The following is a 16,158-nucleotide window of genomic DNA, read 5'->3' on the forward strand; positions in this document are numbered from 1 at the left end:
TTGAAAAAAAATTACGTTGTATCGTTAAGAATTTCAGTAACCGATACTAAGTTTCAGTTCAATAGGATTAACGGTGTTTAAAAAATCCCCAAAATACACACACACACACACACACACACATACACATAGACGCACACATTTTTTCTAGATTATGAAAACGTGACCAGTGATCGATTCTGAGTTCGAATCAGTCAAAATCTCGAGTTCGAATTTTCTCATCATCACAAAACTTCATCTATTATTACTACAGCTATAGATAAAGTAATAAAGGTGCATAATTAAGCACAACTAACTGTTGACAATTCAAGTTACATAAATTTCCAACATTCTGATTATTCAAGTGTAGACAACAAAGATATATATATTTTTTTATTTACAAAGTACACACAAGACAATGTCGTGTAAATAATGTGTTACTATAAAACCCCTGTCATAGAGCTTCATATCTAACAAATTGCAAAATGACGACTTTCACGGTTTTTTTGAAATGTGTTTACATCTTCGCATTCATTGGTTACATTCAAGGAACTGCTATACAGCATCCGGATAACAACGGTAAGTCATCACTTTTCATTTTATAATTATTGATTTTTATTTTAATTAATATGTATTATTTATGTATTCGAAAAGATGGATGAAACTATTTTTAAGCTGCAAAAAGTATCACTACTACGGCACTACATAGTGCTTTTAATATTATGTATTTTATAATTTTGGAAATTTTTGTTTGGGAACTGGGTTTCTGAACGAAATACTTTAATATCTCTTAATAAATAGAAGAGGGAAAGTATTGTCACTATCCCTAGATTATTTGATTTTTACTACATATATATTGTTCATGACAGATGAAAACAGGTGCATGAAGAAAAATGAAGAGTGGGATTGGTGCAAGTGTGAAAAAACATGCTTAGATCAAAATCCTGTATGTCCTGATTGGTGCCAACCAGGATGCGCATGCAAACATCCATATCTGAGAGATACTTGGACTGGCCAATGTGTACTTAGCTCACAATGTTCTAACGGTAAGTTTAATTGATTACTACTATCAAGGAACTGCTATGAGTATTCATAAACCCAGCAATTAAGCAGTGGTGTAATCGAGCCAGGTCGCCGCCCTGGCACTTTGATTGATATAAACATAGTTTTTCGAGTACAATTAAAAAATATTTTGAATAAAATTTAATATAAAATTTTGTATTCCAAATATTGTGAGCAGACTCTCGTTATAACACTCGATTACCACAATCGAATAGTAATCTGAGCACATTCAAAACTTAAAATACATTTAATGAACTTTATTGGATTTTTTATCTGAAACCACCCAAAACTTCGAAAGAAAACATTCTTTGAACTATTGACCATACGCACTCGAGGATAGATAAAATGAGGAAACTCAGCTTTAATGAATACTCGAATATTTTTCATGACAGATGACAACAGGTGCTGGAAGAAAAATGAAGTGTGGGATTGGTGCAAGTGTGAAAAAACATGCTTAGACCAAAATCCTGTATGTCCTCAATGGTGCCAACCAGGATGTGCATGCAAACATCCATACCTGAGAGATCCTTGGACTGGCGAATGTGTAAATCGCTCACAATGTTATAACTGTAAGTATATGTATGTATGTGGTAGTAAAAATCTTTAAAGAAAATAATCAATTTGTAACTATTCGTGTGTAATAGCAATTCCAGTGTGTCCAAGGAATGAAGTATACACTGAATGCGGTACCAATTGTCCTTTAACGTGTGATAATATGCACAATGCTCCGTTAGCTTGTAATCGTGGTTGCTTTGTTGGGTGTGAATGTAAAAAGGGATATGTAAGGGACACCAGATCAAACAGATGCGTACATCCATCGCAATGTTATTATCGTAAGTATTTATTTTTTGAACTACTAGCTGAAATAATTTGCCTATTGATTTTTAGAAATATTTTTTCGAACTCTATTATCCATTTTATTTTATTCTTTTCCAATTCTTCACCATTCCACAGCTTAAATTTCTCTAAAAACTCTTTAAGTCAACAGTCCTGAATTGTTGGATTGTTTTATATAAATCTTTTATTTTTTCAGGTTGGTAAGCAGCTGTCAAAAATCAATGATACGTTTTCGCCTGAAAATTTTTTTTAATATATGAAACATCCTTCTACATGAAGATTTATTTTACATTTAAAATACTTGTCAAATGTATTAAAAATAAAAATAAAATTACCGATTGCAATCTAATGATTTCTTTTTTACAAACCTCTTCTTACTTCAACAACGATTTGGTCGTGTGACAAAGTTTGGGTTCTTATCCGATCGTTTTAAAACTTTGCCATTTTTTTTATAACTTAAATGTGAAAGCTACAAGAAAGATCTTCCTTTCTAGTGATTTTATTTTAATTTTTGTTTGAAATGGTTATAGTTTAATTTCATCATATCAATAGAAAGCGTTTAAGAGCACAAAAATAATAGTCAATTTGGTCACATTTTATTTTATTGGTTATATTTTTTTTTTGATTTTTAAATGCTTTTTATTATTACGAAATTATGTTCACAATACATCTTATATCTATTTTAATAGCTACTGATCTACTGATCATTTTCTATTTTACAATTTTAATTTAATTTGGTTAGTAATCACAGTATTATATTATTCTAATGTTAATCTAAAGCATAATAGGAAAAAGAGCTCAAAAACCTATTTACAATCCTTATTGGTTATATACATATCTACCAATATATCAATCTTGGAAAATTTCTTGAAAAACCGGTAACACTCATTATATCGTGGAACTTTTTTTTGCAAATTTAGGAATAAATTTCTTGGTTTCTAATGAACTTCAGGATTTTTAAATGAATGGAAAATTTGCAGGGTATTAAAAATATGGATAAAAAAATAAGAAATTATCAATTGCATTGGGCACAATGCAATACTGACTTTTTTTGTCAATCTATTGAAGTTGATCGATAAATGATTGTTTTAATATAACAGTTTAGTTATTAGGAAAATCATAGTCCTCGCCTCTGCTGGTTAGATTTGGGGGTTTTGTGTCTCCAAATCGATCGTTTCTCTATCAGAGTTTGCCAATTTTATCTGATCATTGCTGAAACGGTTCCTGAAAATTGGTATTAGATCTAATCCTGTTGTCACAAAATCTACCTGTGTATAATTTGTAATAATTATACAGAGTAATCTGAAATCAATAGATATCTCTATAGACATCTCTATATTTTCGTATTTATTATATGTAAAAAAATTGTATACAAAAAAAAAATCTAAAAATAATCCATAGATGTCTCTATGATTATTATTTCTGATTAATTGTTATATGCTATATATTCTGATTGTATATATATGTATTACTGTATTTCTGATTGTTTATGTATTCTGTATTTCGTTAACGTACACCCGTCGCATTGGAGCAAATCTGTAATGGCGAGTTTATATTGATTTGTAACAATAAAATAGAATGAATAAATATTGACTTAATTGTACATCGTCAAAAAAAAGATTCTCAGAAACACAATTATCGCAGATATTTAAACAAATAATCCATATTGAACATTTGAATCTGTTGACTGTATTAAAAATATATTATCGTACTTTAAAACGAGATGCAAATTAACTGTTTGGATCATCCATATTTTTTAATTATCCGTGTCCTCTTCCTTCCTCATCATAATAAGCCTGGATAACCCATTATATGTATGTACATACATAACTAGTAAAAACCAAAGAGAATACAAACATTATATGTACATATGTATATATGTATACTGCTTTCTGAGAATACAAACATTATTTAAAAATCACAAACTACTAAAAATTGCAAGAAAAAGTTTTACTTTCATATCATAAGAAGACGAAATATGAGATAAAAAAATTCTAGAATATTTAAATAAAACACTAAAACATTAGTCTTATTAAATTGACATCTACTAAATTATCGTAGAGTTATTGTCACTGCAAAATTCTTGAATCATTAATTTTAATGTCTAGGCTCTAAATATACAAACTTGAACACGATGATTATATAAATATTAAGTTAGCAAAAAAAATCTGATCATTAATAATGAAAATTGACAGATGTATGGCTGTATCTATGATATACATATGTACATATGTATGTATGAATGTAGGTATAGTTATGTAGATACATAAAATTCCTCAGTTTTCAACAACGCAAACAATTATATATAACTAGTTGTTTTACCCGGCTTCGCTTAGTATTTGTAATATAAACAGCTTAAACATGGCGAATCTAATAGTAAATATTATATATAATCGTAATAAATGTGTAAAATTCTATAACTGAGAGGTTTGAATAGTCATATGTTCAATTTTCCACAAAAAGCAATTACACATTTCGACACAAAAAATGGTTCAGAGACGAGATATGACTTTTCTTATAGATTTATGCCCAGTGAACACGAATCTGGTAAGAAAAAATGTTGATTGGCTTGAGATTCGATGTATGTGTTTACTAAATCGAACAGTTTTTCTATATCTTGGTGTTGTTCGGTCGACGTCTCAAAATCTGTCAATTTCCTGTTCAAAATGAATATTTGAATCTATAGTCGGGTATTTAATCTTTCATTTGTAGTACTTTTCAGCTTTCAAATCTCTCTAAGTAGTCGTTTAGTTCAAATCAAAAGTCAAAAGTACGTATTTTCACTTGGATTTTTTTTCCACTGTTAATACTATTTTATATTTCAATAGAAAATACTCAATGTAGCGTTTTCATCTCCCGATGGTTTTTTTTTAAAGTTTCATTGGATTGATTTTAAGCGTATATGTATAATATTTTATTTGTGTTGACTTTTTTCTATGGAAGGAAATATGTATGTCCATTTTACTAATTCGAATCGCGTTATATGTAAAATGTCTTCATGAGAGAAATCCAGTTTGGTGTTATTTGCTTTTTATTAGATAGTAGAATTTATGAAGTAGAAGCTTAAAATTTAATTAAAGTAGTTGTCAATATACATATGTACATAGGTATGCATATATTATACATATTGATCATGTGAGTGGATTTTTATTTGGAATTACATGTAAACATGCATGTATACGTATGTGAAAATTTCTGTTAGATAAATCATTTAAAAGATTTTTTATAATTGTTCAAGTGTTTGTTATTGTATTTATTATTATTATATGAAATTGAAATACAAGTATAAAACCCCTGGCAGAGTAGTTTATGTACAATAGACAGCAAAATGTCAACTTTAGCGGTTCTTTTGAAGTGCGCTTTCATCTTCGCATCCATTGGTTGCATCCAGGGATGCAGCGAAGAGGGTGTCAACGATACGCCTCCAAGTAGTGAGTCAATAAAAGAAATCCTTATGAAAAAAATATGACCTAATTTTACGTGGCTTGTGGCTTGTCTGCAGATAAGTCGGTTGTACTGATAACACTGAGCAACAAAAAATCACGTTTTTGAGTTACCAGAGCGGAGACTAGCCAATCTTTACTAAGTTTGACCCACTGAATTCGAATATGATATTGATTTTTGTTGGTGGGTGATCGTTTACGAGATATGAGCGTTTAAAAAAATCCGCGATTTTTACAGTTTTTTGGCTTTTGCGGTCTTTAACTCAAAATTTAGGATTGTTACGCTCAAAGTGAGTATTGGAATCAATAGTCAGATATTTTTCCTATTAATTCTTATATTTCATTGCTTTAAAATACTTCTAATTAATTGTCTAGCGAACTTTAAAAGTCAAAAATATATTTTTTCTTACGGATTTTTTGTCCGTGCTATTTTTCATTTATTTGGCAAATTTTTTATTTCACCACGTTTATAAAGATTGGTTTTCTATCTCAATATTTTTTTTTTATCTAAACGTACTAACTAAAGCGGTAATTGCAATTTAAATGCTTTCGTTGTATATATGGTTGTATCGCGTAATATGTTAGGGCAAGCGAGATGCCGTAATATGTTAGGGCAAGCGACATTTAAAAATTTTATTCGAGTTTTTGTAAAACTGGGTTTTTTAAAAGATTTTGTTGTCTTATAGAAAAAAAATGGTTTTTGGCATAGAATCTATTTATTTATTAAATTTTTTTTACTTATATTATATCTACATATATAATACTCATTAAAAACACTTAATCTAATATTGTGCACCCCTTCCTTTATTTTATATCACTTCTCTTATTCTTGAAGGCATCGATTCCACCAATATTTTTAAACAATCACCTGTAATGTCGTCATACCACACTTTTTCTAATGTTTGTACGTTCTCAATCGGGTTTAAGTCAGGACTATTACCCAGCCACTCCAGCGTCAAAATTCCATGTTTTTTTAATAAAGTCTTTCACCCTAATATCATAACTAGTCACCGGAGCCTGAGGGGGCCGTCTATTGTTCAATGGTTGTAAATGCATTGTTAAAGGTTTGCCGAACAATGGATAGCACTGTAACTATCCTACCTCTAATCATAACATTAAATTGTACAATATTTTTGCATTTAAAATATTGCCTAGGATATGAAGTATTTTAAAAAATATAAATATGCGGATTTAGCGCGATGACACGGTGCAGAATCGTCCTGGAAAATGCTCTGTGTTCCATACGAGCAATGCATTTCAATAGATGGGAACAGGTTCATTGTTAATATATTTTTGTAAACTTCTGCGTTTACCGTTCCATCAATAAAAGCCAACTGGTCCACCCAAAAGTAAAAGAAAGACCCCAGACCATCTTTCCTGCAGGATACTTCACCATTGGCAAAAAGCATTCGTCACTTAGATGTTCCAGACGTTCCAGAGTTCTGCGTCTCACACACCGCATTTAATCGGACCCGAATAAATTTGATTTACTCTCATCCGAGAAGATGATATTCTGCCAATCACTTAGGGTCCAATTTTCATATTTCTCGGCCCATTCCAGACGCTGCAGACGCATTTTTTTGGTGAGAAATGGTTTTGTTGTTGGTCTTCTAGCAAAAAAACCCCATTCACGAAGGTGATTTCACAATGTTTCTTAACTTATTTCAGAACCACTAGCTGCTATAAACTGCAATCTGATATCGGGTCTATCACTATATTACAGGTCTGTTACCGAGAGTTGGCGCGTTCTCATACTCACGCACATGCGCGCGAAAGAGACAGAGCGTCTTTTTATTATTGAATGCAGTGTGACAGCATGCTATGCACCTATTCACAGACACTACACAAGCGCATTTGTTCTATAATAGACCTATAATTGAAATTGCTTATGTCACACCATATAACAAAAATACATAACGGTAATTTGATTTAGCGAGGTTTTGAACCATTTTTTTCATATTAAAGAATTGAATAGAGATATTAAATTAATTATATTTTAAAGATATTTGAAAAAAACAAAACGACCGCGATGCGAATCGAACACATGACCAACATATGTATTTTTTTTATTTTTTTTATTGAAAAACCTAATATGCTATAAACCCATGCGATGATTTTTCATCGGTCTCATCATATTTTGATAATAACATTTCTAAGTGATTCCTGTATCAATTCCTTTTCAGAAACAACCCGTTGAAATATCAACGGGCTCAACACTAGTTATAAATAAAAGGCTTGTCTGTTGGAAGATAAGATTCTAGTCACTAAGAAACAGCTACGATAGAAAAATTGTTAGATACTTATGTATCAATTTGTTTACAGACTTTATATCAATGGTCAATCATTGAGTTTCGTATAAGGTTAAAAGGAATCATAATCCAACGTGCATACATAACTAATATATAGAGGTAGGATAGTCACAGTGCTATCCATTGTTCTATTGTTGTAAATCCTTTGTAAAAAAGGTTCGGCAAACCTTTAACAATGCATTTACAACCTTTGAACAATAAGCGGCACTTTCTGGGTCCGGTGACTACTAATATATGTACTTTTCATGTCAGTCGGTTCTAAATGCTGGAAGCAAAATGAAGTGTTAGATTGGTATAAGTGTGAAAAAAGTTGCGATAATCCTAACCCCAAGTGTCCCGAATGGAGGCAACCAGGTTGCACCTGTAAATCTGGATATCTGAGAGATCCTTGGACTGGAGAGTGCGTCCTTCCTTCGCAATGTTCCAACGGTATTTCAAATTTTTATACTATTATTCATATGTTTTAACTTTGTAATAAATACTTCTGATTATATACATATGTAGTATGCACTGGACCAAATGAAGTATTTTCACCTTGTTCCAAAAGTTGCGAGAAGACTTGCGACAACGATGACCCAATTTGTAGTACTGTTTGCAAACCAGGATGCATATGCAAAGAAGGTTATGTGAGAGATACTACGAATGGAAAATGCGTCCTTCGTCAACAATGTTCTGGAGGTACATGTCCAAGATCTTTCCATTTTTATTTTGGTTAAAAATTATTATATTAAGCTAGTACATAGAAGAGATAAGAATATTTCACTACTTGTACCTATAGGTACATATAATATGTGTGCAATAACTTCCGAAAACATGCACAATCCACCCAAAGATTGTCCTTCGGGGTGTTTCGAGGGATCTATCTGCCATCATGGGTATCTGAGGGAAACTTAATCAAATAAATGCATACGTCCTTATACGTGTTAATATAAATATGTATTATAAAAATAATAAATTTGATTTAATGTTTTGGGACTTCTTTTCTCACTTTAAAATCTTCTAATGTTGTCAACTATTCAATACACCAAAAATAAGTTACATGTTTTTCTCTTGGATGTGTATCCATGTGTATCATCTTCATCATTAATTTTAATGTCTAGACTCGATATACAAACTTGAACACGATGATTATATAAATATTAAGTTAGCAAAAAAAATCTGGTCATTAATAATGAAAATTGACAGTTGTATGGCTGTATCTATGATATACGGGTCTACGTGACGAGACAGAATGTTAAACGACGGATATATATATATATATATATATATATATATATATATATATATATATATATATATATATATATATATATTTATCTATATAATCAAATTGAATAGAAAAATGATATAATTTATGATATTTATTCAATTTTACTTCGATTTAATTATTCAAGTGTAACCGAAGTCTAGACATATGCTTACAAACAACAATGTAAATATGAATCGGCATTATAAAACCGCTGACTATTCAGTACTATTCTATAGACTGCAAAATGTCGACTTTCGCGGTTCTTTTGAAGTGCATTCTCATCTTCGGATTCATTGGATATATCCAAGGATATAACACTTGTAAGTTGAAACTACAAGTATTTAGTTTTAAAATATACATATACATATGTACATATGTCCTACAACATATGTATATTAAGCTTTGAGTTTTATTGAGAATGATAACAAGCAGTTTCATGATTTTGTTACTATATTTTTTTATTTACATACATATTAAATATTTTATGTATGCATTTAATGGCTTTTTCCGACTTCCCAGTGTTTGTTTGTTCATGTTTTATCATTAAATTAATGCTCGTTTTATATATTGTTTATTTTTTAGCGTATATACATATGTTTATATGTCTCAGTTGGCATGCCGAAAATCTCTCTGTTTTTGTCGCATAGCATTACTTACGTGAGCGCGAGCAGGATACAAGGGGACTCGGTTTGATGTCACCTGGTCCAATTGTATCCTTCTCGCTCACACGCATCTAAGGTTTTGCGACAAAAGCAGGGAGATTTTCACGACATGCCACTGGTATGAACATATGTATGTATAAATAAATTAGATTGGTTCCCCATGTTGTATGAAATTTATCTAATGTCGGCTAGATTTGATATAAATTATTTTATATATAGTGTACCTAATCCGCTTATATGAAAAATAGTGCTTTCAACTAGTGGTGGCTCGTGCGAAATTACGAAAAAATTGAATTTACAACCTGTGAATGTAATTAAAATAAAACGATTAGCCGCCACTGCTCTTAACACTAATAAATAATTTTTTAATATCAACAGGCTGAATGAAATTACTGAATCTATTTTTTTGTAACAAAAATACAATACCTTTGATTGATTGATAATTTAGCATAATGCTGTTGCGTCGGGGTGGGTGGAGGATCCAAATGAAAGGCCAAAGTCACTTCACAGCATTTATTGACTGATTAAGGAGGTCCACGCGCAGCCAGCGCTCATTCCAAAACAATCCCCTATGCCAAGTGCACTTGGCATAGGGGATTCTGAGAACTCTAGCGGGAAGTGACTGAGTGCCGTTACCGACCACTTAGAATCCCGCTAGGTCAATTCGAGGGTCTCCATTGTTAGCCCCCGACTGCACTTTAGGCTATATTAGGGGGATAATCCCTAATGCACTTAACCGTCGGCTCCTCTTTCCTACTCTACAATAATTACGAGTAAATAGTTTTCTTTCCAAATTTCAAAAAAATATTTTATAAAGATGAAACTTTGTAAATTTCTTAGTATACCAAATCTAAATAAAAAAAGACTATATGGAGATATTGGGACTTATGTCTATGTATGTATATGAGACTTATACTATGTATGTCTTAATCATAAACACTTCATTTTATGATAGGTGGGTTACACTGCTTGAAGAAAAATGAGGTATTTGATAAATGTCTAGGATTGTGTGATAAAAGATGCGATAACAAAAATCCTGCATGCCCTAAAATATGTCATCCAGGGTGCATTTGCAAATGTGGTTACCTGAGAGATCCCTGGACTGGAGAATGCGTTCTTCCCTCGGAATGTAGCAACGGTATGTATACATAGAACAAACATCTTAAAATGTTTATTTTATTATTCGTGCGATTTCACTTTCTAATAATTATTCTAAAAATGTGAATATACAGTATGCAATGGACAGCACGAAATTTTCTCACCCTGTTCTAAACATTGTGAGAAGACTTGCGACAATGATAACCCTTTCTGTACCAAGATTTGCAAACCGGGATGCATCTGCAAAGAGGGATACGTGAGAAATACTGAGATCGGAAAATGCGTTCTACCTGCGCAATGTCCCAAAGGTGCGTGTCCTTGTCTAATCAACATTTAATATTCACCTATAATGTAAAATACAATATTTATTTTCAATTTCAGTGTGTCCATTGAACGAAGAATATCAACAATGTGGCACCATGTGTCCCATAACTTGTGATAATAGGCACAATCCTCCGAAAGTTTGTGGTCTGGCTTGCGTTTCAGGATGTTTTTGCGTTAAGGGGTACGTGAGGGATACTAAATCAAAGAAATGCGTTCTTCCATGTGATTGTCCACGTTGTGAGTATAAATTTATTATCTATTTTTGATCAATCTAAGCTGATGCATTGGGCCAAACAGTTCATTTCTGATGCAGGCTAGAAACTTTTTATTAATCCGTCCAAGATTTCGAATTCTGGCGACTTCAAATCTAATATTGTATATGTAATTTGGAAAGAGACTTTGTATATATGTATGCATGTACATACATATGTATGTATGTATGTATGTATCCTTCGTTCGTAGAAATCCGTGACGTCACCGAACAAATAATTTGCTTTTTTCCGATTCAAAGGATTCAAAGTTCCCAGGGGCGTAGGCGCTGAGGGCGGAGCCCTATTGGGCGCAGCCACCAGGGGTGGAGCTCTGGGAGGAAAAGCCCTAGGGGCGCAGACGTCTGGGGCGGAGCCCTAGGGGGCGCAGATGCCGAGGGTGGAGCCCTGGGGGGCGAAGTCCTAGGGCTCCGCCCCCTAGAGGGCACAGACGCCGAGAGCGGAGACCTAGGGGGTGCAGACGCTGGGGGTGTACATATAATTTTTTATAAGAGACTTACTATATATGTACATATGTTTGTTTGTTCGTGACAGTCAATTTAATAAAATAAAACAAATCAGTATTCATATAAATTTATATAAAATAAAAATATTCAAATAAATTTATATAAAATGAAAATATTCAAATAAATTTATATAAAATAAAAATATTCAATTAAATTTAATAAGATTATTCATGTTTAAGCGGTTTATATTACAAATGCCGAGCGAAGCCGGGTAATACAGCTAGTTAATTATAAAATAAAACTTTATTTTTAGCCTAGGTAGAAAATATGTTAAAATTTTACTTAAATGTATTTTTTTATTGTAGGTCCAGGACATCGTGGTGAAAGTTCAGAGAAAAAAATTTCCCATCGAAGTTGCGTAGCTCCAAGATCCAAAGAAAGGGGTCATGGTAGACATTCAACAGAACGAAAGGGTTCCAAAGAAAAGGGTCATGGTGGACATTCAAAAGAAAGAAAGGGTTCCAAAGAAAAGCGTCACGGTGGACATTCAAAAGAAAGAAAGGGTTCCAAAGAAAAGCGTCATGGTGGACATTCAAAAGAAAGAAAGGGTTCCAAAGAAAAGGGTCATGGTGGACATTCAAAAGAAAGAAAAGGTTCCAAAGAAAAGGGTCATGGTCATTCAAAAGAAAAAAAGGGTTCCAAGGAAAAGGGTCATGGGAGACATTCAAACGAATACAGAAGCCGAGAAAACTGTGGTTGTTATTAATTATGGATTTTGATGTCTTTGAAAAAAATAAATGAAAATACATTGTATCAAAAATACTTATTATTGTGATTATTACTGATCAGAGAAATGTTTTATTAATAGAAGTGGCTTTAGGCGTCATATTGTTGTCAAGTGATGATTGTCCACAGAAAATCCTAAATAATTTTAGCATCAGTCGTATTTGATGCTTGGTGCTCGACGTAGTATGTCCGATAAAAACTTCTCTGTTTGTTTATATTATTTGCAAGATGGGTAAGCATCGGAAAAATGCATTCAGAAACACACAATAAACAACATGGGATACATTTTTTATAATTGATCTGATTGTAGTCCGTGCGTTGTAACGTAGTTATGGAGACGTGGGTTCGACGGGCTCTTCTATAGTGGCAGATCTTCGTGTGATGTAATCCAGGAAGAAATGGAAATAGATTACCAGGCAGAAAACGCTTTCACAGTTCCTAAGGAATTAGACACACGACTACAGTTAGTAGAAGAACAGTTCAGGAAGCACTTGGAATAGGGTTTCTGAAGTCTTGAGTTTTATTATATTTCTCTGTTCCTGGGACTCGAGATTATGACTTTTTTTCATTTGAATCAAATTGGAAATACTTATTGGAAAAACATGCATATGCATATGTATATAAATTTATTTAATTTTAAAATACTATTTTTTTTGAGACAACTTGAAAAAGTTTTAATTGACAACATAGTCGGGAAATAATTTTGTAACAAATATTGTATATTTGTACATATGATTGTTAATTAATAATATGAGAACACATATTTTAATAGCACATGTTTTTTAATCAGTGATCATTTGTCATTATTTTTTATTAGATGATTCCAAAAATATAAGTCATCGATTTGTGTTCTAAATCATAATGATACAATGTATTCTAGAACATCAAGGGATAAACCTTCAATTAAAAATAATTATTGATTAAGGTGTATTAAATGGGTAAAAAGTCATCGGTTCTCATGGATTTCTTTTTGTTCATCAAAGAATTGTAAAAATATACAGCCAAAATTGCACTAAAAAACGGTGAAGCATCCTCCAAGTAAAATTGCCTGAGAATACTTTTCTTATTGGACAAACTTGTTTATACAATTTGAACCATTAACAAAATAGGTAATATTAAGATACATAAAATGTAATGGGAGACTGTTATTTCATGGTACCCCGACTTTTCCACGCGGTCAATAAGCGCCCCTTCGTTACCGCGCCGCGACAAAACAATTTGGATTACCATTAAAAGCCCGAGTGAAGTAGTATTTAGTGATACATATACAGGTATTCCTCGACTTACGACGGAGATACGTTCTTTTTTTTCGGTGATTTTACTTACTTTTATTAATACAGTAATTCAAATGAATTCATATTAAAATTAAAAAAAAATTAAACATCTACCTCATCCGTACTTATTAATTATAAATTATACATCCTCATCACTTATCACTAGTCACCGGAGCCTGAGGGGGCTGTGTATTGTTCAAAGGTTGTAAATGCATTGTTAAAGGTTTGCCGAATAATGGATAGCACTGTGACTATCCTACCTCTACTTATCACATAAGTACAATCCATTTCTTCATCTTCAGTTTGAGATACAGTCGTATGAGTTTTTTTGAAAAATGTGTCTAATTTTGTTTGAACAGTATCCTGTTTTTTTTCTCTATATATTTCTTGGTAGCATGCGAGATTTTCTTGAATCCTGCGGTTCACATTTGAAAATCTTTCACTGTATGGGTCCATCATTTCAAACTTTTGTATTCCTTGATTAATTAAATTAAAAGCAGCAGCCATTTCTTTCAATACAAATTTTTTCAGCGGTTCCGCAGATGTGATTAATTCATTTTCATCAATATCCTCTTCTACAACCATTTGAGTTTCAAGATCTAATAATTCTGCATTGGTTAGATCTTCTGAATCTTTTTCAAGAAGTTGGTTGATGTCTTCGTTATCTACGTTCAATTGTAGACGTTCACTAAATTGTACGATTAGGTTAGTAATATCCTCGACATTTTTTTCTTTTTCGTATATGGAAAGAGAAACGGGTTCAAATCGATTGGTGAGTTTTTTCCATATTCCGTACATACATACTGAAGTAACTTCTTTCCATCCCTTATCTATATTTTTTATAGCATGAAGGTTATTATAATTTTTCCAAAATTATTGAAAAGTTTTTCCTTCTTCTATTGCTTCAATGCCTTGCGCAATGCCTTCAATGTAATTTTTAAATAATGAGGTTTAAGAGGGTTGGATAGCAGCGTCACTTTTGAATATCGCTTTATAAAAAATGTTGTTTTTGTTTCTGTCTTCGAGCTAAAGCCCGACCTACCACGAAAGTGAGTGAGAGTGTGTGTGTGCGCGCGCGCTTTGCATCGAGCACAAATTCCCAAACATCGAATATTATTGATGTACTAGTGTTGGACCCGTTGATTTCAACGGGTGGTTTCGAAAAGGAATTGAAACTCGAATAAAAATAAAGTTAAAGATATTGAATCGACTGGTTTCGGAAAGAAATTGATGCACGAATTACGAAGTGATTACGAATTACGAACTACGTTTTGTGCATCGCCGACCTCCTGCCGCCTTTGCCCCCGATGCCTCCGTCGCTCCGGGGCCTTCGGCCCCAGCGCCGCCGACGCCTCCGGCGCCCCCGACGCCTTCGGCACCCCGGGGGCTTCGCCCCCAGCGCCGCCGACGCCTCCGGCGCCCCCAGCACCCCCGATGCCTTCGGCACCCCGGGGGCTTCGCCCCCAGCGCCGCCAACGCCTCCGGCGCCCCCAGCCCCCCCCGATGCCTTCGGCACCCCGGGGGCTTCGCCCCCAGCGTCCCCGATGCCTTCGGCACCCCGGGGGCTTCGCCCCCAGCGCCGCCGACGCCTCCGGCGCCCCCAGCCCCCCCGATGCCTTCGGCACCCCGGGGGCTTCGCCCCCAGCGTCCCCGATGCCTTCGGCATCCCGGGGGCTTCGCCCCCAGCGCCCCGATGCCTTCGGCACCCCGGGGGCTTCGCCCCCAGCGCCGCTGACGCCTTCGGCGCCGCCAGCGCCCCCGGCAATGAAAAAAATGAAAAAACTGAAAAAATGAAAAAAATGAAAAAACTGAAAAAATGAAAAAAATGAAAAAACTGAAAAAATTAAAAAAATTAAACTGAAAAAATGAAAAAAATGAAAAAACTGAAAAAATGAAAAAAATGAAAAAAATGAAAAAACTGAAAAAATGAAAAAAATGAAAAAACTGAAGAAAATAAAAAAAATGAAAAAACTGAAAAAATGAAAAAAATTAAAAAACTGAAAAAATGAAAAAAATGAAAATTATGAAAAAAATGAAAATTATGAAAAAAATGAAAAAAACTGAAAAAACCTGAAAAAAACTGAAAAATATGAAAAAACTGAAAAATATGAAAAAACTGAAAAATATGAAAAATATGAAAAAAATGAAAAAAAAAAAAATTTTGTTCCCCATACTGGTTGACGGTTGATCGTCCGTCACATATATACAAATATACATACAAATATACATACAAATATACATACAAATATACAAATATATTTAGCGACAGTCCGTTTTTATATAGATTGATGCGAGCGGGAAATATTTGTACTTGCATCGTTTGGGAACATGCATCTTTCGTAATATGCTGTTTCGGTCGCTCGCGCTTATGAATTATTTACGCGTCCCGCTTCTTTGTTCAGTCGTGTCATATGCATATCGTT

The 16,158-nt window shown here is 33.4% G+C and overlaps 3 protein-coding genes across 3 annotated transcripts; all 3 read left to right on the forward strand.

Annotated features, from left to right (window-relative positions):
- Positions 1-283: 283 nt before the first annotated feature.
- On the forward strand, positions 284-2,237 carry LOC143914498 (hemocytin-like). Its single transcript, XM_077434748.1, has 5 exons — positions 284-555; positions 846-1,022; positions 1,431-1,607; positions 1,683-1,871; positions 2,072-2,237. The coding sequence occupies exons 1-5, from the start codon at positions 462-464 to the stop codon at positions 2,077-2,079; spliced, it is 645 nt and encodes a 214-aa protein (XP_077290874.1). The 5' UTR covers positions 284-461; the 3' UTR covers positions 2,080-2,237.
- Positions 2,238-7,872: 5,635 nt separating this feature from the next.
- Positions 7,873-8,343, forward strand: LOC143914123 (zonadhesin-like). The gene is made up of 2 exons (XM_077434213.1): positions 7,873-8,056; positions 8,132-8,343. The coding sequence occupies exons 1-2, from the start codon at positions 7,873-7,875 to the stop codon at positions 8,341-8,343; spliced, it is 396 nt and encodes a 131-aa protein (XP_077290339.1).
- A 756-nt stretch (positions 8,344-9,099) lies between these two features.
- LOC143914488 (hemocytin-like) lies at positions 9,100-12,490 on the forward strand. Its single transcript, XM_077434735.1, has 5 exons — positions 9,100-9,196; positions 10,494-10,676; positions 10,771-10,944; positions 11,018-11,197; positions 12,041-12,490. Exons 1-5 carry the CDS (start codon positions 9,121-9,123, stop codon positions 12,439-12,441), a joined length of 1,014 nt encoding a protein of 337 aa, XP_077290861.1. The 5' UTR covers positions 9,100-9,120; the 3' UTR covers positions 12,442-12,490.
- Positions 12,491-16,158: the final 3,668 nt, after the last annotated feature.

The sequence above is a fragment of the Arctopsyche grandis genome, chromosome 7 (genome assembly GCF_051622035.1).
Source record: "Arctopsyche grandis isolate Sample6627 chromosome 7, ASM5162203v2, whole genome shotgun sequence".
Taxonomy (NCBI): Eukaryota; Metazoa; Arthropoda; class Insecta; order Trichoptera; family Hydropsychidae; genus Arctopsyche; species Arctopsyche grandis.